General features: G+C 46.9%; 2 protein-coding genes across 11 annotated transcripts in view; one reads left to right on the forward strand and one right to left on the reverse strand.

Moving 5' to 3' along the window:
• The window catches only part of SLC7A7 (solute carrier family 7 member 7), a 39633-nt gene extending 16369 nt beyond the window's left edge, over window positions 1-23264 (forward strand). For 9 of the 10 annotated variants that reach the window (XM_013978223.2, XM_013978226.2, XM_013978225.2 and 6 more), the window contains 8 exons: window positions 17325-17450; window positions 18517-18661; window positions 20108-20231; window positions 20491-20594; window positions 20883-20979; window positions 22003-22152; window positions 22346-22529; window positions 22740-23264. In XM_013978223.2, the coding sequence (XP_013833677.1) occupies window positions 17325-17450; window positions 18517-18661; window positions 20108-20231; window positions 20491-20594; window positions 20883-20979; window positions 22003-22152; window positions 22346-22529; window positions 22740-22846 (1037 nt within the window). In that variant the 3' untranslated portion in view covers window positions 22847-23264. 10 annotated transcript variants of the gene reach the window in all.
• Window positions 22568-27283, reverse strand: part of OXA1L (OXA1L, mitochondrial inner membrane protein) — a gene marked incomplete at its 5' end in the record, with an annotated part of 31991 nt that continues 27275 nt past the window's right edge. The window contains 7 exon segments of the mRNA XM_013978229.2: window positions 22568-24113; window positions 24201-24281; window positions 24373-24535; window positions 24625-24729; window positions 25372-25536; window positions 25723-25808; window positions 26062-26205. Coding sequence (XP_013833683.1) covers window positions 23986-24113; window positions 24201-24281; window positions 24373-24535; window positions 24625-24729; window positions 25372-25536; window positions 25723-25808; window positions 26062-26205 — 872 coding nt within the window.

Raw genomic sequence — 27283 nt, forward strand, 5'->3', positions numbered from 1 at the left:
CTGTATTCCTGGCAGAGAAACAGGAGCTCAATAAATATTCCTTGAATGGAGAGTTGAGGTTTCTAGTCTGGACAGTGGGTAGGTGGTGGCATCATTTTTGGGGAGGGGGAGGATGAACTCATGTTGAATTTGAAATTGATTTGTAGTGTAGTAGGTGGCTGTGCCTTTTAGAGCTCAGGAAAGAGGTGGGGCTGGGAAGGAGCATTCAACAAATATTCTTGGGGCACTTGCTATTTCCCCAGCACTGGTTATTGTCTTTATGGAGCTGTGTGTGTGTGTGTACATGTGCATGCAGAAAGGGGCAGGATGGGCGACCCACCACAAGATTACAGTGGGTTATATGTGTGTCATGATTTGAGAGGTCCAGGGAGGCCCAGGAGGAAACCTGAACTGGCCTAGGGGTATAGAAACTCTGCATAAGAAAATTTAAGCTGGCACCTAAATGAAGAGGAAGAATTAAGAGTAGAGAGGGAGGAGTTCCTAGCCTGGCTCAGTGGTTAATGAACCCGATTAGCATCCATGAGGACTCAGGTTCTATCCCTGACCTCACTCAGTGGGTTAAGGATCCAGCGTCACTGTGAACTGTGGTGTAGGTCATAGACACGGCTCAGATCTGTGGCTGTGGCTTAGGCTGGTGGCTACAGCTCTGATTTGACCCCTACCTGGGAACTTCCATGTACTGCAGGTGGAGCCCTAAAAAGAAAATTTATTTCAATTTTTTTTTCCTTTTTATGGCTGCATCTGTGGCATATGAAAGTTCATGGTGGCTCATCAGTAATGAATCTGATTAGTATCCATGAGGATGTGGGTTTGATTCCTGGCCCCACTCAGTGGGTTAAGGATATGGCGTTACTGTGAGCTATGGTGTAGGTCAGAGATGTGGCTTGGATCTGTTGTTGCTGTGGCTGTGGCGTAGGCCAGCAGCTGCAGCTCTGATGGGACCCCTAGCCTGGGAACTTCCATATGCTGCTGATACAGCCCTGAAAAAAAAAAAAAAGGAAAGTTCTTGGGCTGGGGTTGAATTGGAGCTGTAGCCTCCAGCCTATGGCCACAGCAACACCAGAGGATCTGAGCCATGTCGGTGACCTATGCTGCAGCTTGTGGTGATGCTGGATCCTTAACCCACTGAGCGAGGCCAGGGGTGGGAATCGCATCTTCACAGAGACAACACTGGGTCCTTAACCTGCTGAGCCACAACGGGAACTCCTGAGATTCAGATTTTAGAATGTGTGATTTTTAGAAAGATTACTCTGGCTTCAGTTTGCAGGACTGAAAGCAGGGAGACCAGTTAGAAAGCTGTTGCCATGATCCTGTTAAGAGATGATGGTGGCTTGGACTAGAGTCATATTTTGAGGATGAGGAGACTGGTTGACTTGGACACTGATGAGATAAGGGAAGAGATTGTCAATGATGGTAAGATACTCAGATGTGGCATCTGGCTTGGGCAGCTGGGTGGATGGTAATGCCATTTACTTATGGAGGAACTCTGGAGGGGCAGGGGGTTTACAAGAAATTGGTGGGATCAGTTTGTGCCTGATGATGTCTTGTAGGTGGTTGAATATTCCTCTGTATCTGGAATCATGACAGTTGGGCTGGTAATTGGGAACGGTCAGTGTGTAGAAGTTAGTTGAAATCATGGTAGCAGGTGAGATGATTTTAGGATAGGATAGGATGTAGAAAGAAAAGGGCTTAGGATAGCATTCTTTTTTTTTGCTTTTTTTTTTAGGGTCACACCTGTGGCATATGGGGGTTCCCAGGCTAGGGTCTGAATTGGAGCTGTAGCCGCCAGCCTACACCACAGCCAGTGACGTTCCAGGGAGGGGAACTCCAGGATAGCATTCTTAGAATTCTTAGAATTATAAGAATTCTTAGAGAAGTTCCCACTGTGGTGTACTGGGTTAAGAATCAGACTGCAGTGGCTTGGGTTGCTGCAGAGTTGCAGCAGAGTGACTGGGTGCAGTGGGTTAAAGGATCTGGCATTGCTGCAGATGAGGCTCCGATTCAGTCCCTGGCCATGGAACTTCCATATGCCATGGGTGAGGCCATAAAAAAGAAATAAAATAAAAATCAAAAAAAGAATTCTGGAGTTCCTGTCGTGGTGCAGCAGAGACAAATCCGACTAGGAACCGTAAGGTTTTGGGTTTGATCCTTGGCCTTGCTCAGTGGGTTAAGGATTAGGCATTGCTGTGGCTGTGGTATAGGCCAGTGGCTACAGCTTGGATTCGACCCCTAGCCTGGGAATTTCCATATGCCTTGGGTGCAGCCCTAAACAAACAAACAAAAAAATCCTAGAACACTGACATTGAGGGAAAGGTATTCTTTTTTTGGCTGCACCTATGGTATGTGGAAGTTCCTGGGCTAGGGATCAAACCCTCGCCACAGTAATGACAATGCCAGATCCTTAACACACTGAGCCACCAGAGAACTCCCAGAGGGAAAGGTATTCTTCAAAAAAGACGGAGAAGCAGCATCTGGAGAGATCAGAGGGAATCAGGGAGATGGTGAGCGGAAGAGAGCAATTTGAGGCATCAGCGGCCAACAGTGTCCAGTTTGCCAAGAGATCAAGCTAGATAAGGACTGAGTGGAATTGACTGGATTTGCTAACAGGAAGACCACGGGTGACTCTGGAGAGGGAAATTTCAGGGCAGTGAGGGTGGAGTCAGATTTCATAGAGATTGTTTATTCAACCAGTAAGATTTATTGAATATCTGCTCTCTGCCTAGTTCCAGGTTAGGTCCTGGGGATACAAGGATAACTCTGACCCAGTCTATCCTCACATGGCTCACAGTTGATGGGAGAGACAGATGTGGAAGCTGTTCAGAGAAGTGTGGTGCACCCAAGGGAGGTGGGTTTACACTCAAAAGGAGCCTTTCCTAGAGGAATGGGTCACTCAGACAGGGAGCGGAACATCAGAACTGGCAAGAAGGGGTAAAGGGGAACTTTGATGGTCTCTTCAGCGGTGTGGAGGAGTGGACATCTGACCACATTGCGGGGATAAGGGCAGAGGAGGGAAGGTAGATGTGCTTTCTAGAAGGTTGACTGTGGAAGCCAGGAGGGTGGTTGTTAGTGAAAGGGACCAAGTCAGAGGGAGGAGTTTATGGGAAAGACTTAAGCCCACCTGAGGGTGTATTTCTGGAAAAGTTGGATGAAATAATCTTACCCTACAATAAGGTCTTCTGCACGGAATGCTTGGGTACCTGCAGTCAGCATTTTTTTTTTTTTTACTGTTATTTTTAATTGTTATTTCCCCAATAGCAGTCAGCATTTCTTTCTGTTGAACGGTGCAGGGCATACCCTTGTCCCTTTGAGAGGCAGCAGTGCATGGTGATTAAGAGCATGGCATCATGGAGTACCCGTTGTGACTCAGTGGAAATGAATCTGACTGGTATCCGTGAGGACACGGGTTCAATCCCTGGTCTGGCTCAGTGGGTTAAGGATCCGGCGTTGCTGTGAGCTGTGGTGTAGGTCGAAGACACGGCTCAGATCCTGAGCTGCTGTGGCTGTGGTGTAGGCCAGTGGCTACAGCTTGGATTCGACCCCTAGCCTGGGAACTTCCATATGCCTCGGGTGCACCCCCACAAAAAAAAAGAAGATAGCATCAGGCAGGTTAAATTTATTAGCTTCCGTTTCCTCCTCTGGAGAATGGGGCTCTATCTCAGAGGCATGATTTCTATTTTTGCTGTGCTTTGATCCTTTTCTATTCGAACAGTGACATTTCAGGAGAACAGATATGTCTCTGCTGCTGCTGGAGTGGCTTTCAGTCCCTTTACAGGCATAGTCCTCTTTTAGAATTGCTGATGAACTACAGCCCTAGATAAGCTAGTCTTGCTAATAGACCTTGAAATCATTTACTGATTATTGCTTAGGTAAGTTTTTCCTATGCATGGGTGACTTCACTCATTGCTGATTTCCTTGTCAGGGTGATCACATGTACCCTTCTCTGCCAGGAATTCTGCCTCCCTTTCTCCAACTCCAGCATTAGCCTCCATATATGCAGTCCAGGTAACTGTGGTCCCGGTGCCTACCTGCACCCACTTCGCTGCCCTAGACTGGACGGGTTGCTTCTCAGTGACTTCGATAGTACCCGATTCTAGTAATGTTTTGTGGAGGCTGGGGACTGGGTCTTAATGACAGAGCCTGGAACACAGTGGGTTCAAGTTCAGCCCATGCTTTCTGACTGGATGTATGGTTGGAGAAGTGAATGGATGAATGGATGAATTTTGAGTTCTGAGGGACCCTTGCTGTCCTGTCCAGGGTGCTAGAAATGGTTACTTTTTCCAACTAGAGGGGCGTGCCCACGGCCCCACCTCACAGCTCTTTGAGGACTGTTCTAGTTCTTTGTAGCCAGAAGCTCCATCACCCCAGAGGGAGATAGTCCCACTTGCAGGTCAACTTCCTTGCATGCAAATAATAGGGGGCATAAAGTGTGGTGGAATGTGTGCAGTCTTTGGAGTAGGCCCCTGGCTGAGTGGCTTCAGTTTGCTCAATGGTAGGAGAAAGGTAATAAACTTACTTCTGTCAGATTAAATTAGGTGATGTAATAAGTTCAGTAGCCTAATACATAATTGTCAGTCAAAAATGGTATTTATAGGAATTCTTCTTGTGGCTTAGTGCGTTAAGAATCCAACATGGTGTCTGTGAGGATGTGGGTTTGATCCCTGGCCTCACTCAGTGGGTTAAGGATCTGGTATTGCTATGAGCTGTGGCGTACGTAGGTCGCAGACGTGGCTTAGATCTGTTGTGGCTGTTGCTGTGGCCAGCGGCTGCAGATTCGGTTTGACCCCTAGCCTGGGGACTTATATGTGCTGCAGGTGCGGCCCGAAGAAGAAGAAGAAGAAAAAAGGTATCTACTGTTTCAAGTTACATCGCCATCTATATATCTTAAAAAAAATTTTTTTAGGGCCACACCTGTGGCATATAGAGATTCCCAGGCTAGGGGTCTAATTGGAGCTGTAGCTGCCAGCCTACACCACAGCCACAGCAATGTCAGATCCTTAACCCACTGAGCGAGGCCAGGGATCAAACCTGCGTCCTCTTGGATACTAGTCAGATTTGTTTCCACTGAGCCACGGTGGGAACTCATGTATATCTTCTTAATTGCTAAAAACTTTGTTTTCAACGTCTGTCTTTAGATGACTTAAAAGTAGTTTTAATTTTCCAGCAGCTCGGAGATCAGAGGGGAGGGCTGAGACGCTTCTTCTTTGCGGGAGAATGGAGGTGGCAGTTTTCTCTTGGCGTCACCAGGTCTGGGTGTCCAGAAACCAAGCTCCACCTGACAGCCCTTTCTTTGGAGCCATTTGGTCCATTGTTGGCAGTGCTGAACGTTTCTGCTCCCGCCTTGCCTACACTTGCCCACCCTCGGACCTAATTTTTTTGGTCTAGATCTTTGCCTTTTGTTAATGAGACAGTTTTTCTTCTGTGTGCTGGGTCTGCTGTACCAGTCGGCCAGCAGCTCACCTGTGGGGGCCCTGTGAACAGACTGCTCTTCAGAGATCGGGCGGTCTTTGCTGGGGCCTCCTGACTTTTGTGCAGTGGAATGTTGGCTGGAGGCTTGGACGGAAGGGATGGCTCCAGAGTCAGCCTGGCCAAGAAGGGAGTTGCATGCTCTCGGCTCTCAGAGTACTGGTGGGGCTGCTGGCCGCTGTAGGGCCTGTGTGGACAGCTCGTCCCCTGTCTGCAGGAGCCGCTCGTGGACTCTGGAAGACTTAAGATCTCTGGGAGCTTTGGCCCGTCCTCAGACAGCTTCTCCTGGGACCAGAACCGCTGGCTTCAAGTCCTTGTGGCCAGTGAGGTGGAAAAGCCAGACTCTGGGCCCCCAACTGCCTTGTGCCTCGAACTTTGCCTTTTGAACTTTCTACTTGGAAGCTAGTCACTTCTAGTCACTTCTTCCAGAGAGATTTTCCATTTTGAGATGGCAGTGAGGAAACTCACATTTCATGTTCTGCATTCATAGCAACAAATGGGCTGAAGTCAAAGCCTTGGCTTCTTTCTGGTTTGGGATCGTTGTGAACTTTTTTTTTCTTCTTCTTTTTAGGGCTGCACCCACGGCATATGGAGGTTCCCAGGCGAGGGTGAATCCGAGCTACAGTTGCTGGCCTACACCACAGCCACAGCAACGCCAAATCCAAGCTGCATCTGCGACCTACACCACAGCTCATGGCAACACCAGATCCTTAACCCACTGATCGAGGCCAGGGATTGAACCTGCAACCTCATGGTTCCTAGTCGGATTCGTTAACCACTGCCTCACAACGGGAACTCCCAATGTAGACTTTGGAGCAAACTCTTCACCAGCAGGGAGGGAGGTAGAGCTCTGTGCTGGCCTGATCCCCCAGGCTTTTCAGGGGTTCACCCTTGGTCTCTTTTTCTGGTCTTTCTGTTTGCCTCAGAAGAGGCTAAGAGGGCAGCCTAGGGGAGGTTGGGGAAGGAGCTAGGGACAGAGGGCCCCAACCTTGGCTGAACATTAGAATCACCTTGGCAGGTGGGGGGGAGGTTTAAAAAATACTCATGGCCCCTTCTTCTCCCTCCCTGTTCCCCCAACCAAATAACTCTGGACCCCTGGGTAGAAGACTGGGGATGGGCTTGGAGAACAAGAATTGAGGAAGCAGAAAGTTGCTGCTGAAAACTGAAGGAGACCTTGGAAAGAGAGGTGTTCAGCTGTCCCTGTTCTTGAGAATTGCCTGGGGAGCTTGAAACACATGCCAATGCCTGGGCTCCACCCCGCAATTTGACTTCGTTGGCCTGGGTGGGGCCTGAGCCCTGGACTTTGTTAAAGCTGATCGAGCGATGTCAGCTGGAGCCAGGAGCCCAGAGTTAGGTGAGGGCTTGGGCTTGTTCTCATCAAAGTGGTTCTGTACGTGATGACTTGATGATGGTAGCACGCCCCTAAGCAGGCCGATCAGCAGACTCCCCTGGGGAACCCCATCTCAGACTTCCTGAATCAGGGGTGCACCCCAGAGGTGTAGGTTCATGTTCCTCAGGTGATCCTGCTGCTCACTCGGGCTTGCAGTCCTGTTTCTGAGAACCTGAATTGGACCTAGCTGAGTGAACCAGTTAGGATCCAGTGAACAAGGCCTTGCTGGCTTTGAAGGGGCCAGTGGTGTCGATTAGCAGGAGACCCTCCAGGTACAAGGTGCTTGCTTGCTCCCTCTAAGCGGGGCAGAACCATGGTGACTGAAGCGCTGACTGAGTTCGTGGAGGCAGAGTGGGAGGAACCTGATCCAGTGACCAGTGGGGATTATGCTTTGTGTCTTTTTTGTTTTGTCTTTTTAGGGCCGCACCCTCGGCATATGGAGGTTCCCAGGCTAGAAGTCTAATCAGAGCTACAGCCTACACCAGAGCCACAGCAACGCAGGATCCGAACCATGTCTGGGAGACCTACACCACAGCTCATGGCAACGCCGGATCCTTAACCCTCTGAGCAAGGCCAGGAATCGAACCCTCAATCTCATGGATACTAGTCAGATTTGTTTATGCTGCACCACAATGGGAACTCCTGAAATGTCTGGTTTAAGGCAAGAGATCTGAGGCTTTTTTGGAGAGCTTAAATCTGGTCCTTCTGAGGAAGCAGGCTCAGTAGAGTATTCTGGAGACAGCTGGGTATTCACAGCCTGCATGTACCTGTTAAGAGGCTGGGCTGCTCCCCAGCAGTGTGACTCCAACTACACCAAGACCGGCCTAATGCAGCGAGGGGTGGTTTTTCTTGAGCAAGGTGACGAAGTGCTTGCTCACAGCAGTGAAGCCCATAGATTGCTGTCCTGCTGATTGCTGGGGGCTGAATGACGTCACTAGTCAGAAGACGCATGAGCTGTGTCACTGGTGATTTTAAAGTTCAAGATAGTGAAGAGAGTGGCAGGTAGAATCTTCTTTTTTTTTTTTGTCATTTGAAAACTGTGTATGTGGAGAACCCCCCCCCCCCCCACAGAACTGGTACCAGACGGTAAATGCCAAGATACCAGAAGGATAGACTTTGGTGAGGGGATGGATTTCGTAGTGATTGAGAGATACACACTTAATAAAGCTTTAAACTAAAAAAATTTTCTTGGCTGTGCTTGTGGCATGTGGAAGTTCCTGGGCCAGGAATGGAACCCGTGCCACCTCACTGACCTGAGACACTGAAGTGACAATGCTGGATCCTAACCTAACTGAGCCACCAGGGGAACTCACTCCTAAACTGAAATTTTAGAGGAAAGGAGAAAAATGCACAGATAAAAGTATATTGGAGTATCTGGGTATTTTGGAGGCTGTGAAGTATTCTAGAGAAAGAAGAATAAAGGTGGAAAAGTTGCTTAGTAATGCACCACTTGGAGAAGATAGAAGACTGGGAGTGATGTTTTTGGATTCAGAAACATTCAATGAGGCTAATAAACACATTTTCTTTTCTTTTCTTTTTCTTTTTTTGGCTGTCCAAGATATGTGGAGTTCTGGGCCAGGGGTCAGATCTGAGCCACAGATGAGACCAAAGCCACAGCTGTGGCAATGCCAGATCCTTTACCCACTGTGCTGGGCCAGGGATCGAACCTGTGTCCCAAAGCTCCCAAGATGCCACTGATCCTGTAGCACCACAGCAGGAACTGCAGCACATTTGCTCCTTACTTTTCCTGCAAGGAGGAAACAAGTTCAAGTCTGATTAGAATATGACAATGAAAGAGTACATGTCGTTCAAAAGTGATGGATTTGCTAGAAGAGCTGAGATTGATGTGGCATATCAAAGAGAGGTATGATGATCTGCTCTAATAAGGGATGCCCGTTCCCTCTGGGCAAGGTCACATTTTGAGTCTTTTGATTCCAGTGAGAGGGAAGTTTCAGGACCAAGACACAGAGAGTTGTCAAAGGATTTTATCTCCCCCTTTTCTCTTTCCCAACAAATGTAATGAACAGTGCTACCTAGTACAGCCTCCAGGGCCTGCCTGCAGGTGGGCTGCTTCTTACAACTAAACAGAAGTCTCTTTCTTTCTCATGACAGATGCATGACCCATCTCTTAGAAAGGGCACCCGGGAGTTCCTGGTGGCTTAGCAGGTTAAGGATCTGGCATTATCACTGCTGCAGCTCAGGTTGCTGGTGTGGCTTGGGTTCAGTCCCTGGCCTAGGAACTTCTGCATGCCATGGCTCAGCCAAAAAAACAAAACAAAACAAAACAAAACAAAAGGAATCCCTATTGTGGCTCGGTGGGTTAAGAACCTGACCTTGTCTCTGTGAGAATATGGGTTCTATCCCTGACCTGGCTCATTGGGTTAAGGATCTGGCATTGTTGCAATTGCTGGTATAGGTAGAAGATGCAGCTCAGGTCCAGGGTGGCTGTGGCTGTGGTTGTGGCCAGCAACTGCAGCTCCGATTAGGCCTCTGGCCCTGGAACTTCCATGTGCCACAGGTGTGGCCCTAAAAAGTGAAGAGAAAAAAGAAAAAAAAAAAAAAAGGGCAGCAAGGTTCTCTTAGCCTCTGTTAATCCCATCTGCTTATCTTGGAAGAATTATTACATGGTGCTATCAGAGGGCTCTTGGTTTCCACTTGGTGATTTTTCCTGAAGGTCTCCCATAGTAAAGTGCATGGAAATAAACCCCCATCCTAAGGGAAGAAGTGCGGTGAAAAGAAAAAGAGGATAAAAGCAAAAAGAAGTAGGAATGATGTAATGGTGGGCATATGCCATGCACCATTAGATTGGAAGAATAAATTCTTTGCTCTCCTTGTAAAAATTATAAAATTTGTATAAAAGGTAAACATGGTAGCAAAGGAAGCTTCAGTACCTTGAACATCTTTTGCTAAAATTGCATTCTCTGAGAAGTAGGAACTCATTACGTTTAACAAATGGTTTAGTATGGAACACGTTTGGGGTTTTTTGGGGGGCCACGTCATGCAGCAGCTTGATGTGGGATCTCAGTTCCCAGACCAGGGATTGAACCCAGGCCACAGTAGTGAAAGCACTGAGTCCTAACCACTAGACCGATAGGAAACCCCCAAACACTTTTTTTTTTTTTTTTTTTTTAATAGCACTCATAGCACATGGAAGTTCCCTGGTCAGGGATTGAATCTGAGCTGAAGCTGTGGCAACAAAGGATCCTTTGACCCACTAGGCTGGGCTGGGGATCAAACCCACGCCTCTGCAGTGACCCAATCCGCTGAAGTCAGATTCTTTTTTTTCCTTTTTAGGGTCATACCTATGGCATATGGAAGTTCCCGGGTTAGGGTTTGATTCAGAGCTGCAGTTGGCCAGCCTACACCACAGCCACAGCAACGCCAGATCTGAGCTGCATTTGTGATCTATGCTGCAGTTTGTGGTAATATAGGTTCCTTAACCCACTGAGCAAAGCCAGGGATTGAACCCACATCCTCATGGATACTAGTTCAGTTCTTAACCTGCTGAGCCACAACGAGAACTCCCTGCAGTCAGATTCTTAACCCACTGTGCCACAGCAGGAATTCCACATGTTGCTTTTTGATGAGCTTAGATTTTTAGAAATAAGATATACAAGAGACTATGAGAGGTGATGTAACAAGACTAAATAAATACAGGAGTGGCCCAGACCTGCCAGGAGAATGCCCCAAAGGCTAAAGACCAGCATAAACTAGGACCTGAAAACTGACTAAGGCTAACAAAAGACTCCAAAAGCAGTGTTTAGAGTGAGAACAGCAGGGGCAAGGCTGGCTGCTCTGGGGCAATTGGATCTATGATGCTATGAGTGTCCACAGTCCCACTTCTAACTTTGCCTGCAGAAGGACTGCTCACCTAAGAATTCAGTAAAAACCCAACAGGCCAATAGATCTAGACCAACAACAACAACAAAAAGGACCAAGAGAGTTGAAGAGATAGTAATAAAGCATGTCACTGCCCTAAATGTTTTTAACTATCCCCTGCAGGCAGATGGAAAGAACTTATAATTAGTTGAGATGACAGAATGACTGACTGTTAGGCATCTCCAGGATCTTGGAGAACAGGAAGGGTGTAAAAAGGAAGCTGTTGTGTGATGTATTAGTTTCCTATTGCTGCTGTAGCAAATTACCACCAATTTCATGGTTTAAAACAAAGCAAATTTGTATGATTTCCCAGTTCTGTAGGTCCAAGGTATGAATGGGTCTCACATCAAGGTGTCAGTGTGCCATGCTCCTTTCTGGAGGCTCTGGGGTGAACCCCTTTTCTTACCCTTTCTAGCTTCTAGAGGCTGCCCACATTCCTTAGCTCATGGGGCCCTTCCATCTTCAAAGCCAGCAGTAGCTAGTCAAGTCTTTCTCACATCAGATCATTCTGACCCTGACTCTTCTGCCTCTTAGGGCCGCAACTGTGCCCATCACAAGTGATAACCTGGCTTTCCAAGAAAGAGGAAGCGGTGGAATCTGAGCATTCTGCACTGGTAATCCGACATTGATCCCTGCCCCAATTCTAGGCTCATCTGTTCAACCTGGTTAGCAAAGTATGAAGGGTTGAAAAGAGGCTCTCTAGTAACCTGTATGGATTTACTAAAAAGAAGTGAACCTCATTTTGGGGGTTCAGTTTTAATTTTTTATTCAAGTGTAATATATAAAAGGAACAGTGCCTGTGTCACAAGTGGGGAGCTTGATGTGTCTTCAATTTGTGAAAATTCATGTGCCACCAGCATCCACATTAAGAAACCAGCCCTGGAGTTACCTTTGTGGCTCAGCGAACCCAACTAGGATCCAGGTTCGATCTCTGGCCTCGCTTAATGGGTTATGGATTCGGTGTTGCCGCGAGCTGTGGTGTAGGTTGCAGGTGCTGCTCGGATCTGGCGTTGCTGCGGCTGTGGCTTAGGCCAGCAGCTGTAGCTCCGATTTGACCCCTGGCCAGGGAACCTTCATATGCCATGGGTACAGCTCTAAAAAACAAAAAAAGAAGAGGAAGAAATCAGCCCCCAGAACCTCTCCTGTGTTTCTCCCAGTCACTCCCCCTGGTCCCACCCCCACTGTTCTGATGTCTAGTAGCATAGATTAATTCAGCCTGTTTTTATGTCCTCTCTTGTGTCTGGTTTGTTCACTTACTATGTTTGTGCAGTTCATCCATATTTTTGTCTGTAGTTGGAGATAGCTCATTTTCACCGCTGTTTAGTATCCATTATGTATTCTCCTATGTAGCCATTCTACTGTTGATGGGCATTTGGGTTGTTCAAGCTCTTGACTATTAGAATGGTATAGCTATGGACTTTCTAGCATAAATATGTGCTATATTTCATTTGAATCATTTGACAGCATCATTAGATTGCTAGAGCAGAGATGTTTGTATACAGATTTCAGAGAGGTTCTTGGCAAACCTTCATGATATTCTTGTTGACAAGGTAGAAAAAGGTGGACTAGGTAAAAGTACTTTGGTGGATTCTTGGTTGATGTCGTGGAATAATGACGCAGAGAGGAAGGTCTATAGTGATAGGCTGAGGAGTTTCCTTGGTGGCTCAGTGGAAGTGAATCTGACTAGTAAGCACGAGGATGCAGGTTCAATCCCTGGCCTCGATCAATGGGTTAAGGATCCAGTGTTGCTGTGAGCTGTGGTGTAGGTCAGAGATGTGGCTCAGTGGAAGTGAATCTGACTAGTAAGCACGAGGATGCAGGTTCAATCCCTGGCCTTGATCAATGGGTTAAGGATCCAGCGTTGCTATGAGCTGTGGTGTAGGTCACAGATGTGGCTCAGATCTAGCGTTGCTGTGGCTGTGGCATAGCTTGGTAGCTGTAGCACCTGTTTGACCCCTGGGAACTTCCTCTGCCTCCGGTGTGGCACTATATATATAGTGCCAGGCTAGCATTTTTATAAGTGACTTCAGCGAAGATACAGAAGGTATGCTAATCAGATTTGCAGATTTCACAAATTGAAAGCATTTTAACTAACCGATTAAAATTAAGGGGAGGATTTTCTGTTGTGGCTCAGCAGGTTAAGAACTCCACTAGTATGAGAATTTGGTTTTGATCCCTGGCCTCACTCAGTGGCTTACGGATCTGGCGTTGCTGTGGCTGTGGTAGACTGGCAGCTGCAGCTCTGATTCAACCCCTAGCCTGGGAACTTCGCACTTTTAGGTGTGAGCCTGACAAAAGAAAAAAAAAGTAAAATTAAGATGAAAGATCCATTTGTAGTAGATAGGAATGATGCCTAAATATTCAGAGAGGAAATTTGCTAGGAAGGCCTCATATTTTGGATTTAAAAAAAATCACTTTTAATAGGCCCAAAATGGAGAGAGGGAAAAGCTCATTAGTTTGGGGTAGGGGGTGGGGAGGGAGTTATAACTGACAGTGAATTCAAACTAAGACTCCATAGCCTGCAACAATATCTGTAGTTTTCTGTGTGGCTCCCAGTTTCCAGGGAGACACTGACAAAATGAAGTTAATGCAGAAGAGTAAATTGGGCTGATTAGTGGGAAACCATATTTGTCACACAAGAGGTTGAAGAAAATAGGTCTTTAGCCTGAAGAAGGAAGACCCAAGGGGGACAGGATGTTAATCTTTAATATTAAGAATGACTATGATGTGAGAGAGGCTTTAATTTGATTCCATGTGGTTCTGGAGGGGAGGTCCAAGACTACTGGCCAGAAGTTGTGAGAAAAGTTTTTGGCTTAGTGGGAGGAAGAGCTGTTGATCTCTTTAAAAATGGAATGAGTGGCCTAATAAAGTGTTGAGGTTTATATCATCCCTGGGGATTTGAAACAGAAAATGGCTTAAATAGCAGCCTAAGTTGTATGTTATATGTATTTGAAGCTAGTAGTGCTCGGAGTTCCCTTGTGGCAAAGCAGATTAAGGATCTGGCATTGTCACTGCAGTGACTTGGGTTGCTGCTGTGGCATAGATTTGATCCCTGGCTTGGGTACTTTCACATGCTGTGGATGTGGCAAAAACCACAGCAACCCTAAAAACAACAAAAACAAAAAAACTAATGGTGCTGGGAGAATTGTAGGTTGAATGTTCTTTTTCAGGGACTGTTTAGTTTGAGCATCTAAACTAAATCTGGGGAGTTCCTGTCGTGGCTCAGTGGTTAACGAATTGGACTAGGAAGCATGAGGTTGCGGGTTCGATCCCCGGCCTTGCTCAGTGGGTTAAAGATCTAGCGTTGCTGTGAGCTGTGGTGTAGGTTGCAGACTCCACTCGGATCCTGGTCCAGCATTGCTGTGGCTTTGGTGTAGGCTGGCGGCTACAGCTCTGATTAGACCCCTAGCCTGGGAACCTCCATATGCCACGCGTGTGGCCCTGGAAAGGGCAAAAAGACAAAAACAAACAAACAAAATTTGGAAAAAAAAAGAAATCTGGGCATCTGATCCCGAGTGGGCCTGCAAGCTTTGTTCTGCTCTGGATCAATGCAGGCAGGTGCTGTTCTTGCTTTCAGTTCTAGAGCTGATGTTGGGCTTTAGTCCTGAAACTGGCCACCTCCTCCAAGGGGCCCATGGAAGCTGGGTTTGATGACCATTCAGGAGCGTCTCTTTAGATGATTATAGAAATGATTTCGAACCTGCTTCTTCCTCCAAAGCAGGGGTCAAAGCCAGAAGGGAGCTGCACACAAGTCAGGGGTCTGTGGTGATTTTCAGGCCATCTTCCTATGGACTTGGCCCAGTGTTGGTGGAGATTGAATTGTACCTAGAGGTAGGAGGTAGTGCATCTCTGTCCTTGAGGGTAACTCGCAGTTGCCTGCTTATTATTTTAACCCTATGTCCCTTGCTCCCCCCCACCATGCCCCCACCTCTGAAGCAGGACGTTGGGCTCTACTTCAAGAACAGTGTATTTGGCTGGGTTCTGGGGCCGCTGGTCAGCTGTATCCGCTGGGGGTGGAGACAAAGAGCCTGGTCAGCACTGCAGTCTATTTCCTGCTCCCACAGCCAAGAGGCCCTGGAGGAAGCTGGGTGCTGGAGAAGATGAAGGGCCAGCCCTTTCCATACAATTCCCTTCATTCAAATGCAGCCTCCTGTGCTCATACAGAGAGCAGATCAGGGCAAGATGGTGGGTCAGTGGCTGAGGACAAAGGCTCTGGATTAGGGGCAGGAGAAAACACTGTGGGGTAAAAAGGATACAAATGGATGGATAGGGAAGTAGAATAGAGAAGCAGTAGAGATTAAAATGTTAAACAATCCATGAATTTTCTTTTTTTTTTTTTTAAGGGCTGTACATGTGGAATATGGAGGTTCCCAGGCTAGGGGGTCCAATTGGAGCCACAACAATGCTAGATCCAAGCTGCGTCTGTGACCTACACCACAGCTCACAGCAACACCAGATCCTTAATCCACGCAGCAAGGCCAGGGATTGAACCTGTGTCCTCATGGATACTAGTTGGGTTCGTAACTCACTGAGCCACAACACGAACTCCATGTATTTTCTTTCAGAATTTGTTGTAGTAAAGGATGAGTTGGCTTTTCCCTGCCCACATCCCTCAACAAAGCTGAAAACAGAACCTGTGGCACATGGCTGCAGACTGACTGTGAACCAGAAATAGTCCCTGGAGCCTCAAGCCTATCCCAGTTTGGTGTGGGCTCCCAGGTGACCCCAAGGGCTAACCACACCTTTTAATTAGGGGATCCCATTCCCTTGTGCATATGGCGGCTTCAGTTGTCCCTGGTGTTTTTAATCCAAACCTGGCTTGGGTTATGTTTGTTAAGTCAGCAGCAGAGCCCGAGGCTAAGGGGTAGAGGTTACAGGAAAGAGAGAAGGGGCAAGAGGGCTGTTCAATAGCTGGAGGCAGAAGTTCAATGGGGAGCAAAGGATGGATGACCGGCTGAGGAGGATCAGCAGATCTGAAAGGTCTGGCCATTTTGTGGGGTGCTTGGGAGACTACATGCTTGTGTCTTTAATTATTAACTTAGCCCTGCCTTGGCCTGCAGTTATGGGTGCATTTTTGCCCAGCCCTGTGATAAGGTTTGGTTGTTCATTGTCTTGTTTACTAAGCAGAAAGGCAAATGTTTGTTTGGGATAGGAATGCCCCCTTTCTGGAAGAGCAGAAAAGAACTTGGGCAGGCAGGGAGGGGGCAACAGAAGGTCAGACAGCTGTTCCGAAGGGCTGGTCTTTCCTGCTTCTCAGGATGAAGGCGGCTCTGGGCCAGAGTGTGACGAGACCAGGACACGACAAAACAGGAGGACTGGGGACACTGAGGGCCACACCACTACCAGAACTGAGACAGCGAGTACTTGTGACTGTGCTGGTGGCCTGAAGCAGGCAAGCCCAGCACTTTCTCCACTGGTGAGGCAGGCTGGCTCTCACCTTGCCTTTGGAGTTGCTGGGAGAAGGGCTGTTAAACCCTCATTGTGCTCTAGCTGTTGAGCTGGGAAGGAGGGAGCAGAGAGGCGGTCCACTTTGCCGCAGCAGGGAAGGTACGGGCTGCGTGTCTGCCTGCTTGCTTAAGAGGTTGGTGGGGGATTGAGGAATATTCTGCTGAATTTCAGAATTGTTTCTTTCAGCTTTTTTCCCTACCACATCCCGGGGCTATCGGTCGACCTTACAGCACGTGTGGGCCTCCCTTCTTGAATTTCTTCATCTGAAGTAGCAGTTCATAGCTTTTTGGGGGGGAGGGTAATGGATTTCTCTGAGATTCTGATGAGTTATGGACATTTTTCTTAGAAAAATGCATAAACTTTGGGCATATTTCAGTCTTTGTGGAAGCTCCAGGTTAAGAACTGTGGCTCCAAGGGCAAGTCATGAACTTTACTGGAGCTTGTCCAGGTAAAACGATTGCCTCTTCCCCAGGGTAAAAGGACTTGAGAAATGTTTATGGCTCTGACTTTTGCATTGTCCAGTCAGGAAAAATGCCCTGTCCCCTTTCTATAGGAACCTTGGCTCCAAGAATCTTTCCAAGCATGAAAACAGGCAGCTGAGCTGGCTGGCGGTAGCAGGAAGTCTGGCCTCCAGCCTAATCCTGGCCACACATCCTGACCTGCTGGCCCAGACGTTGGATAAGTCACAACAGGACTTGTCAAGGTTAACAGTAATACCACAGCATTAGCGTGCTGGATCCTGGGGTCCATCTAAGGGGGGATACAGGGCTGGAGAGGGGGAGAGACCGTGACTTTTCAGAGCCAACAGCCGGAACACATCATTAATCCTGTAATGCTAACAGTTGCCTCCTATTGCTGTGAACATTTTTGTGTGTAAGCAAATCCACACTTTGTTGTATGTCTCCCGTGTAAGTGCTGGGGGTGTGTGTCTGTGTGTGGTGCTATGTACACAGGTGCTCAGCAAGTGCCTTTGAATGATAACGGTGGCAGAAGTTTCCAGTGCAGAGCAGGTCAGAGCCCAAATGTTTCTGTCCTTGGCCAAAGGGTCTATTTTGGTGACTGGTACAGGAAACATTGCTTGGGAGTTTAATAAGGCCCTCCGGATGGTAGGGTCAGTCACCAATCAGTATTATTTTTCTTTCAGGTCTCCTAACCTTCATTAACTGTGCCTATGTCAAGTGGGGAACCCTGGTACAAGATATTTTCACCTATGCTAAAGTATTGGCACTGATCATCATCATCATCGCAGGCATTGTTAGACTTGGTCAGGGTAAGAAATAATAGGAATAGCAACTAACATTTGTGAAGCATTTTCTATGAGCCATACTCCTCTAATTGACCTTTGTGCATGGTTTCATTTAATAGGTACTATTATTAGTCCCATTTTATAGATGAGGAAACTGATGCTGCAGAATTAAATATCTTGCTGAAGTCCCTAGTTTTGTTTTTTGTTTTTTTTTTTTTGTCATTTTAGGGCCATACCTGTGGCATATGAAAGTTGCCAGGCTAGGGGTTGAATTGGAGCTACAGGTGCTGGCCTACACCTCAGCCAAGGCAATGGAGGACCTGAGCTGCGTCTGCGACCTATACCACAATTCACGGCAACACCAGATCCTTAACTCACTGAGCGAGGCCAGGGATCAAACCCATATCCTCATGAATAGTAGTCGGGTTCATTACCACGGAGACACAACAGGAACTCCCTGAAGCCCCTAGCTTAATAAATAGTGGAGCTGAAATTTGTACCCTGGCAGACTGATGCCAAAGCCTATCCTTTCACTCCTGTGTGTGCTGCCTCCCAGAGGAGGTTCATCCTGGCAAAAGGGCTGGCAGCCATGTGCCAGAGCTGGCTTTTGACGATTGTCGAGCCCCATGCTGAGGCTATAATTGTTAGCTCCTTGGGGATCAACAGAATGAACCTCTTGTACTCACTCCTCTTTCTAGGGGTGAACACCTTCCCTGTAATTACACTGCTGGCTGGGCACACGGAGCCCTGCCATTCTTCCACCCTGTTTCAGCTATCTGGAGTTAGAAAGAGGGCAAACAGAACTGCATCCCTCCTGTTCTCCAGCCCTTCTGCTCCGTGGTGGTTCTTCACCCTAGAAATCCACTGGGGTCCTTCCTGTTGAGATCCTTGTGCTGCCCCCTGAACTCTGGCCGGTTACTGTAGATGTATGTCTTCTGCTCCCTTTTCTTTCACTTGTACCCTTGCTGCAAGGGTAGTTCTAGGCCACACACCTCCTATTGTCACATTCTTCCTCTCCTTTGCTGGGTCACCTTGTAGTTGTGGTGTAGGCTACTGATCTTCCTGCTTTTCTGTGTTCTCTGGGTTCCAGGAGCCTCGACTCACTTTGAGAATGCCTTTGAGGGTTCATCATTTTCAACAGGTGACATCGCTCTGGCACTCTACTCAGCTCTCTTCTCTTACTCGGGCTGGGACACCCTCAACTATGTCACTGAAGAGATCAAGAATCCTGAGAGGTAGGTACCTCATCATCAACTTTCCGTAACAACAGCCACCACTTACTGAGCTCCTGCTGTGTGCCAGACAGCATGCCACAACCAGTCAATTTTATCAGCCTCATTTAATGGATGGGAGGGCTGAGGTTGAAAAGTAACTTGACCAAGATCACAGTAACAGCTAAGAGGTGAACTTTCTTAGGTTAAAAAAAAATTTTTTTTTACAGGCTTTTTCATATTCATGCATTTCTGTATTAACTAAAACAGGTTGTACCATGTGCTTGTGTATATTTAAAATACTTTGATTTTTTTCACACTTATCCCTATATAGGTAACTTTAGGTCAAAGACTACCATAAACCTTCCTCTCCTCTGATCCCTTCCTTGTTTCTCAAATTCATATTGACTAATGGTATTGTTTCAGTCATTCAATGATATTACCCACTGTTACTCTGGATTGCTCTGCAGTCAGGTAGAGTGAAAAGAACAGTGAGGGAAGAGTGAAAGGGCCTGGACCAGTTTTCCACTGATTTGTGGAATGACCTTGCGGGAATCCCGTCATCTCTTTGCCTGATCTTTATCTGTCATTGACGGGGTTATATGTTTTCCAGAGCCTTTCCTGGTTCTAAAATTCAATGATTTTAGGAACTAAGATTTCCCAGGGAGATGTTTTTGTAAATTTCAAAGCCAAAATAATAATAAACTCCTTTTGGCTTTGAGAAACAAAACATACTCTTGATACATATCCAGTGTTGCAACCTTGGGAGCAGAAAACAGCAGATCAAGGCCTGGGTGGTGCTTCCACCTGCCGGACAGAAGGTGAATGACCTAAGTATTTACCCTTCTCTCTTGTTTTCCTCCCAGTCTCATGGCAAAGAGTCTGTAAAGATCATAGCTTTATTGGGCCAGAGGAACCTTGAAAGGTCTCTCTTTGCCACTGGTTAGAAAGGCATCCAAGGTTCTCTAACTAAGGCAGGGGGTTGGGGGAATGGACATTTCCCAGATTGCTCGTTCAGGTACATGTTTTGTTCTTCCTACTGAGGGCCCATTTGATTTTCTGGAGATGCTAGATTTCACAATTTACCTCCATAATTTCTTTTATACTTAAAGACATATTGACTAATGGTATTGACAACGTTAGAGAAGGAATCCTGACCTCTAGATGTAAAACAAAAACCACATAAAACCTTCCTGTGCAATTATTATGCTGTGACATAGTTCTTTGTTGATCCTTTTTCCTTTTCCTTTTTTTGTGTGTGGGCCTTTTCTCAATGTGACATTTCCTTTCACTTGATGCTCTTGTAGTTCTTGAGTTCAGATCCTAAGCCACTATTTTAGGCAACTTCAAAGGCAAAAGCACTGGGGAAATGCCAGGGCTGGCCTCATCCCCAGATGAGAGTAGCAGAGAGAAGTGGAGAATGAGGGAGACTGTGGGACTAATGTGTCCATCATTCTGTTTTGACTGTAGGAATCTGCCCCTCTCCATTGGCATTTCCATGCCCATTGTCACCATCATCTACATCTTAACCAACGTGGCCTATTACACTGTGCTAGACATGAGGGACATCCTGGCCAGTGATGCTGTTGCTGTGGTAAAGGATTTTCACTAGCAGAAGGGTGAGGGTGTGTTTGTGGGCTTCTGGGTATCTTGCTGCTCTTGAAAGTCCCCCAAAGGGGGTAGTCCTTGAAAGGAATATACGTAGTATATTGGGCTTGCAGGAAAGTCCTATTAGGCCCACCATGTAAGAAGGGTTGGGTGGGTAGTAGGGGGGACCTAGGGGCATACTTGTTCTTCCTTGCCTTCCATCCCTGTTAGGTCCTGCTAATGACTTTTCTGTTCATTTTCCTTAGACTTTTGCAGACCAGATTTTTGGAATATTCAACTGGACAATTCCAGTGGCAGTTGCATTATCCTGCTTTGGTGGCCTCAATGCCTCCATTGTGGCTGCTTCTAGGTATGAGTGGCATCTTTTACTGGGGTATATGGTGAAGAGCTATATACCAGGAGAGAGTAGAACTCACAGGATACAGAATTTAATCACGGAACTCCCCACATGATCGCCACAACCCCTTTGTTCTTGTTCCCATCAGTAACCTACAGTTCTCAGAAATCTCAATATTGAGCTCTATTCCATATTAAAGTCCTTTTGAATAGGCAGAGATGGGGGGCCTTGTGGCATGTGAACATGGTCACACCTAGTGTCCCACAAATTTCTTAGCCTCTCCTATCTCACCCAAAATAGGCTTTTCTTTGTGGGCTCAAGAGAAGGCCATCTCCCTGATACCATCTGCATGATTCATGTTGAGCGGTTCACACCGGTACCTGCTCTGCTGTTCAATGTAAGTGATCTCAAGATTGGGGCTGAAAGCCTGAGGTGGAGGAAACTTTCGTAACAATAGATAAAACTGTTCTAGCTTCCCAGAAGCTCTAGAGAAGATTCTATTGACGAAATCAAACTATTGACGAAACATCCACCATGGGCAAGACATTGCAAACTGCTGCAGTGGTGCTTGAGAGAGAACCATCTTCTCTAAGGAATGGTGACCTCCGCTGGTCTAGGATAAGGCATAAAGTTCATGGAATATACTGTAATGACTGCTGTGGCAGACAGTGATGTATTGTTTAGGGGGAAAAACATTCACCTCCATGTGGGTAGAGGGTGAATGAGGAAAGACTTCTTTGTTTTTCAGGGCTGTACACACAGCATGTGGAAGTTACTAGGTGAGGGGTCTCATCAGAGCTGCAGCTGCTGGCCTATGCCACAGCAATGCCAGATCCGAGTGGCATCTATGACCTACCCACAGCTCACGGCAATGCAGGATCCTTAACCCACTGATTGAGGTCAGGGATCGAACCCACATCCTCATGGATACTAGTTGGATTCGTTTCTGCTAAGCCATGACAGGAACTTCCAAGACTTCTTGAGAAAGTGAATGTGAAGTGGACTTTTAAGGTTAGGGTTGCCAGTGGTAGAGATGGATAGGCTTTAGGTTAAGAGAAATGGCATCAGAGTCTGGAGGTGAAGCAGTATGGAATTGGGTGTTAGGAGGTAAGAGCTGGAGGTGTAGTTTGGAGCAAAAGCTATTTGAGGAATTGTTTTGAGCTGTATAGAGAAGTAACCTATATAGTTATAAAAGAGCACAAGTTTGAAAAATGTGCTGGAAAAGCAACTGAGGAGCTACTGACTTAATAGGAAAGGAGGGAGATGCTGAAACTAAGGTGGTAAAGGGGGTAGGAAGAGAAGACAGTTGGGGAGACTGAGGACTTGACAAGGGGGTGGGTTTGTGGGGGATAAAGGAGAGTGAGGAATGTCCTGCATAGTAAAGGCTATGAGAGAAGCTGACATGGGCTTGTGCCTGCAGGGTCTCATGGCGCTGATCTACTTGTGCGTGGAGGACATCTTCCAGCTCATCAACTACTACAGCTTCAGCTACTGGTTCTTCGTGGGGCTCTCTATCGTGGGTCAGCTCTATTTGCGCTGGAAGGAGCCTGACAGGCCTCGTCCTCTCAAGGTAACCCCTCTCCATCCTACCTCTGCTTCAGGGGACTACTCAGAAACCTTTGCCCAGGACTTGGGAGTGGTACCCTGTGGAGATGAAGGGGATGGCAAAAAGGCTCAGAGCTCTGCTCTTCACAGGCAGCTGGGGTCACTCTAGCGGTCTGTCCTGAGCTGTCTAACCTCAGGTATTTCTTCTGTGTCCTCAGCTCAGCATTTTCTTCCCCATTGTCTTCTGCCTCTGCACCATCTTCCTGGTGGCTGTTCCACTCTACAGTGATACCATCAACTCCCTTATCGGCATTGGCATTGCCCTCTCAGGCTTGCCCTTTTATTTCCTCATCATCAGAGTGCCAGAACACAAACGACCTCTTTGTCTCCGCAGGATTGTGGGTAAGCCTTGCATCCTCAAGTTGGCTCAGCTCTTATCCTTTTTTTTTTTTTTGACTTTTTCTGCAAATCTAGTCTCCCAACTTGTCTTTGCTATAGTGCCTACCTATTGTTAAGGCTTAACTGTCCCCCCCAGGCCTAGTCCCATTCAGTGCCACTTGAACTCAGCCCACCTGACCTCTTCTCAGTTCTGACTCAAACTTCTCTTTGTAGCATCCATCACATGGTACCTTCAGGTCCTGTGTATGTCAGTTGCTGCAGAGATGGATTTGGAAGATGGAGGAGAGATGCTCAAGCAACAAGATCCCAAGTCTAATTAAACATCACAAGGAATCTTGAGATGTGGAAAGCAGGGGCCTCTTTTATCTCCTACCAGCCAGAGCCAAGAAGTTGAGAGGAAAGCTCACTTCATTGGAGGCAGCTACTAGAAGCCTCCTAGGCAGCTTCACCAACCTCTGAACTTGCCTTTTGAGAAATGGAGAGTAATTTATTTGTTTTGCTACATATTGTTCCAGGTTTCTTTTAAAGGGATGATAAAGCAGACTGTGATGGGGAGCATGCCAGGTGTGGGCTTGGTTGTTCTGGCAGCACGCTGCCATGTATTAAGATAGTCACTCACCTCTGGGGTGCCTGCCCATTCCTTTCTGTTGAAAGATCTAATAATGCTCCAAATTTCCAGTCTCCTTTAGAGACATGAAACTGTCACAGGTACTGGGCAATAAAAGGGTATGATCCTGAGCTCTCAGTGGCTTCATTTTTATATAGTGTCTTGAGGACAGCTCACATTAGCCTGGCAGGAACACTAGAAACAATCGTCTGTAGAAAGTATCTGAGTATTTCTTCCCTCTCAAGCCAAATGCTGAAAGCTGATACAACCATCTCTACTGAAGAAAACACCTAAGCTGCTATAGCAAAATATTAGCTTGTTAGCTAAAAGCTCTATCAACTTCTGTTCTTAATTATGATTAAAAACTTGAACACATCTACTTTTTATATATAATCTTGGAGTAAATGAATGTGGTTCCTCCAGATAGAATCTCCACTTAACAGACGCATTTCTGACTATACGGCAAGTATGGACAGGACAACACATCTAAGCCCTTCATACCAGGTTACAACACTGAGATACCTCCTAAGAGCATAGGCCAGCAAGAGCAATCACCACCCAACCTATTGTTTTTTTCTGAAGCACACAATCCATTTCCCTGTTTAATAAGCATCCAAAAGCAGAGGGTAGTACAGAGGTCTATTAACTCTGTGGATGGGAAGATCACTTGGTTCCCCAGTGCTCTCTTACACTTAGGTGGAAGAGTCTGGAGCAGAATCCACTTTTAAAGTGAAGATCAACATGTCCCACGGTTTCTAGGTCTGGGGCAAGGACCCAGCATCAAATCTCATTCTAAGGCTGAGTTCTCTGAAGAGAGAGAGAGTTCCTGCCAGTACGAGGAGGGAACAGAATTCAGCCAAGTGTGTCACGCCAGGGATGCTTTGCCTTTGGTTTGTTGCTACTGCTGTTAGTGGTGACGGGAGCGTCATTCTTTCCAGGCTGTAGCAGAGGGTTGTGGGTAAAAGTCTGGCGTAAAGGACCTGGGAGAAGAGGAGAAAAAAAAAATCTCAATGAACAAAGGAAAGGAAGAAACAAACGGCAGAATTTAGCCTGCAAGGGTTATTTACCCCTGGCTGCTAGCTCCAAGTGATTCTGCATGCGTCGTTCCCGCTCTTGTAGCTGATGTGCCATTTCAGCATTCTTCCAACCTGTGTGAAGAGGAGTGAGATAATCACTCAGTCCTGGAGCCACTTCTGGACCATTTCCCCGGGGTCTTGTTCACAGAGAACAGGCCATTACCTCTTTTGAAGCTCTTAATGAAGCCTTCCCGTGGAAGTAATGTGCTAGAGTCATGTACAACACGCTGGGGGATTTTAAGTACTGTGCGGACGGCTGGAATACGGAGGCAAAGCACCTGGCCCAGGGAAAACATGTTGGAGGAGAACCAATACATGAACACTGCCTGCACGAGAAGGAAGAGAAGTTACTCAGAAGCTGCATCCTGGTCAGACTGCCAGGAGACTTGGAGCCAGCCCCTAAACCATTACTTACAGAGGGAAAATGGATAGTTATGGGCAAGACTGCCAGGGGCATCAATCTGATAAAATTTCTCATCCACTGAAGGTCAGAACTTTGCATGCCAGTTTCTGCACCTAACTGAAGTTAAAAAAAAAAAAAAAAAAAGCACAGAGGAAGAATAGCAAATACATGTCAATTTTAATTGCATTTAGCTCAGATTTCTTTCTTTCTTTTTTTTAGGGCCACACCCATGGCATATGAAAGTTGCCAGGCTAGGGGTTGAATCAGAGCTGCAGCTGCTGGCCTACATCACAGCCATACCAACATGGGATCCAAGCTGCATCTGTGACATACACCACAGCTCACGGCTACGCTGGATCCTTAACCTACTGAGTGACGCCAGGGATTGAACCTGCATCCTCATGGATCCTAGTTGGGATTGTTAACTGCTGAGCCATGAAGGGAACTCTTTTTTAAAAAGAATTTTATGACTGCACCCGTGGGACATGGACGTTTTCGGCCCAAGGACTGAATCTGAGCCACTGCCACAACTGCAGCAATGCTGGATCCTTTAACCTACTATGCTGGGCTGAGGGTCAAACCCATACCTCTGCAGTGACCCCAGGTGCTGTAGTCAGATTCTTAACCACTGAACCACAGTGGGAACTCCCAGCTCATACTTCTTATCCATCAACTCGAAAAGAATGACTATTCTGTACAACTACTTTCCCCTCAGTCCCCACACTGTGCAAGTCTGGCACTTGGCAAACCTGAGCTTACCTCAAGGACACCCCACATTGTAGCAGTGACCACCAGGGGTAATATGTAGGTGGGGTCAGATAGTGTGAGATCTTGGAACCACCAGAGACCACCTGTCTGCAGGCTGGGCACAGGAAGGTTGGCCATTTCCCTCAAAGCAATGAAGAAGGAGATGAAGATCGGGGCCTATGGTACAAGATAAACAGTGTCAGGACCTTTTAGCAGAGGGGACATTGGCATTACTCCATTACTGAAACCCATGTAGCATAGTATCATCACCACCTGCTTTCTGGGGGTCTAGAGCACGGGAAACAGGAGATAATCTGACTGGTTCTAGATGAAGTTAACGAAGGGAAATGTGTATTTGCTCACCTGAGTCAAAGGCAGAATAAGAGGTTTAAAGAGTTTAATATCATGCTTTTTCTGGTAGAACGTCATTTCCGAGGAGGCCCTGTAAACTGTAAAGGGAGTGGAAGTTAATGGCTGGGCTAACAGCTATGCTGGTGGAGGTGACCATCCTCATCACATGGCCCGTGAGATTTCTAACTGACCCGGGCCAGTCACCGGAAGCATCAGGCCTAAGAAACAGGTGAATCTTCAGAACCTGCTCGACTGTAGCAACTCCTGACTTAGGCTGTCCCTCCCCCTTGGCTGAATGGCAGGGAAAGGGCAACTCTGGTCCTCTCCCACGCTCGTTCTTAACTGACTCACACTCAGTGTGGTTTCCTGTCAACTTGGCTTCTCTGATTCGAGTGGAAAACTTCTGAATCTCTGGCAAGTGGTTGTGGATCTTGGCTGCCTCTCGCTGGCCCTTCACGATGAGAGGAAACACCAGGCAACGGGCAAGGACTGTACCTGGAAAACACAAATGAGGACTGGAGTGAAATTCAAGCATTCTGCAGCTACAAGGCTGAAGGTTTTTAGGTCCTACTGAAAAGGTCTCTTAGCTCAGACTTTTCTACCCTCTGATTCATGCCAAGGGGCCCCAAGACAAAGGACACGGGTAGGACTTAGTTCCTTCGAGTCTCAGTCTTCTGCTTTGACATCAAAAGTCTGGCATTAACTTCTCTAAACAAATGACCAGGAATCTGGTTTGTTTCCCTGAACAAAAAGGTAGGTGACAGAAGCCACTTTTCTAGATCAGTGGTTTCTAAACTTTTCTATAACCAATGGAACCCTTTTTGCCTCAACTCTTAAGTGGAACCCCAATATACATAACAAATAAAATCAAGCTGCCCTGGGTGAGGAGATAGTCTGACTACAGGATTGTTCAAGCTCTGGCCTTTGCTTTATGCAGAAGCACTTTTATAGATGGCTGGGGCTCCCAAGAATGAAGAATGAAAGCCACTGTCCTTAGAAATCTCTGGAGTAGGAGGTAATCTGGTGGTCTACTGCTTTAGTTTCTTCCTATTTCTTTTCTTACACTTCACATTCCTGATCATTCCAACAACTATTTATTTAGTTTATGTATCTATAGATAAGCAAGTGGGCCTGGATTGAGAAAAGGCCAGGGGGAGATAAGAGCTTTAGGCTTTACTGACATTACGGTGGATGGTGTGGAGTGGAAAGAGACGGGAGTTAAGCTGTGCCACAATGGGAACTCGCCCAGAACACTCTTTTAAATAGTATCTACAAAAAGAAGGAGAAAAGGTAGTACGGGATCAAGGAGAAAGGGGATCAAGATGGTGGAGGAGTAAAACCTGACACCTTCTCACACAAACACATCGAACCCCCCCACAACAGGAGTTCCTGTTGTGGCCCAGCGGTAATGAATCTGACTAGTATCCATGAGGACACAGGTTCAATCCCTGGCCTCACTCAGTGGGTTAAGGGTCCAGCGTTGCTGTCAGTTGTGGTGTATGTCACAGACGTGGCTCAGATCCCTTGTTGCTATGACTGTGGTGTAGGCTGGCAGCTGTAGCTCCAATTCGAC

Source organism: Sus scrofa, chromosome 7, assembly GCF_000003025.6.
Source record: "Sus scrofa isolate TJ Tabasco breed Duroc chromosome 7, Sscrofa11.1, whole genome shotgun sequence".
Taxonomy (NCBI): Eukaryota; Metazoa; Chordata; class Mammalia; order Artiodactyla; family Suidae; genus Sus; species Sus scrofa.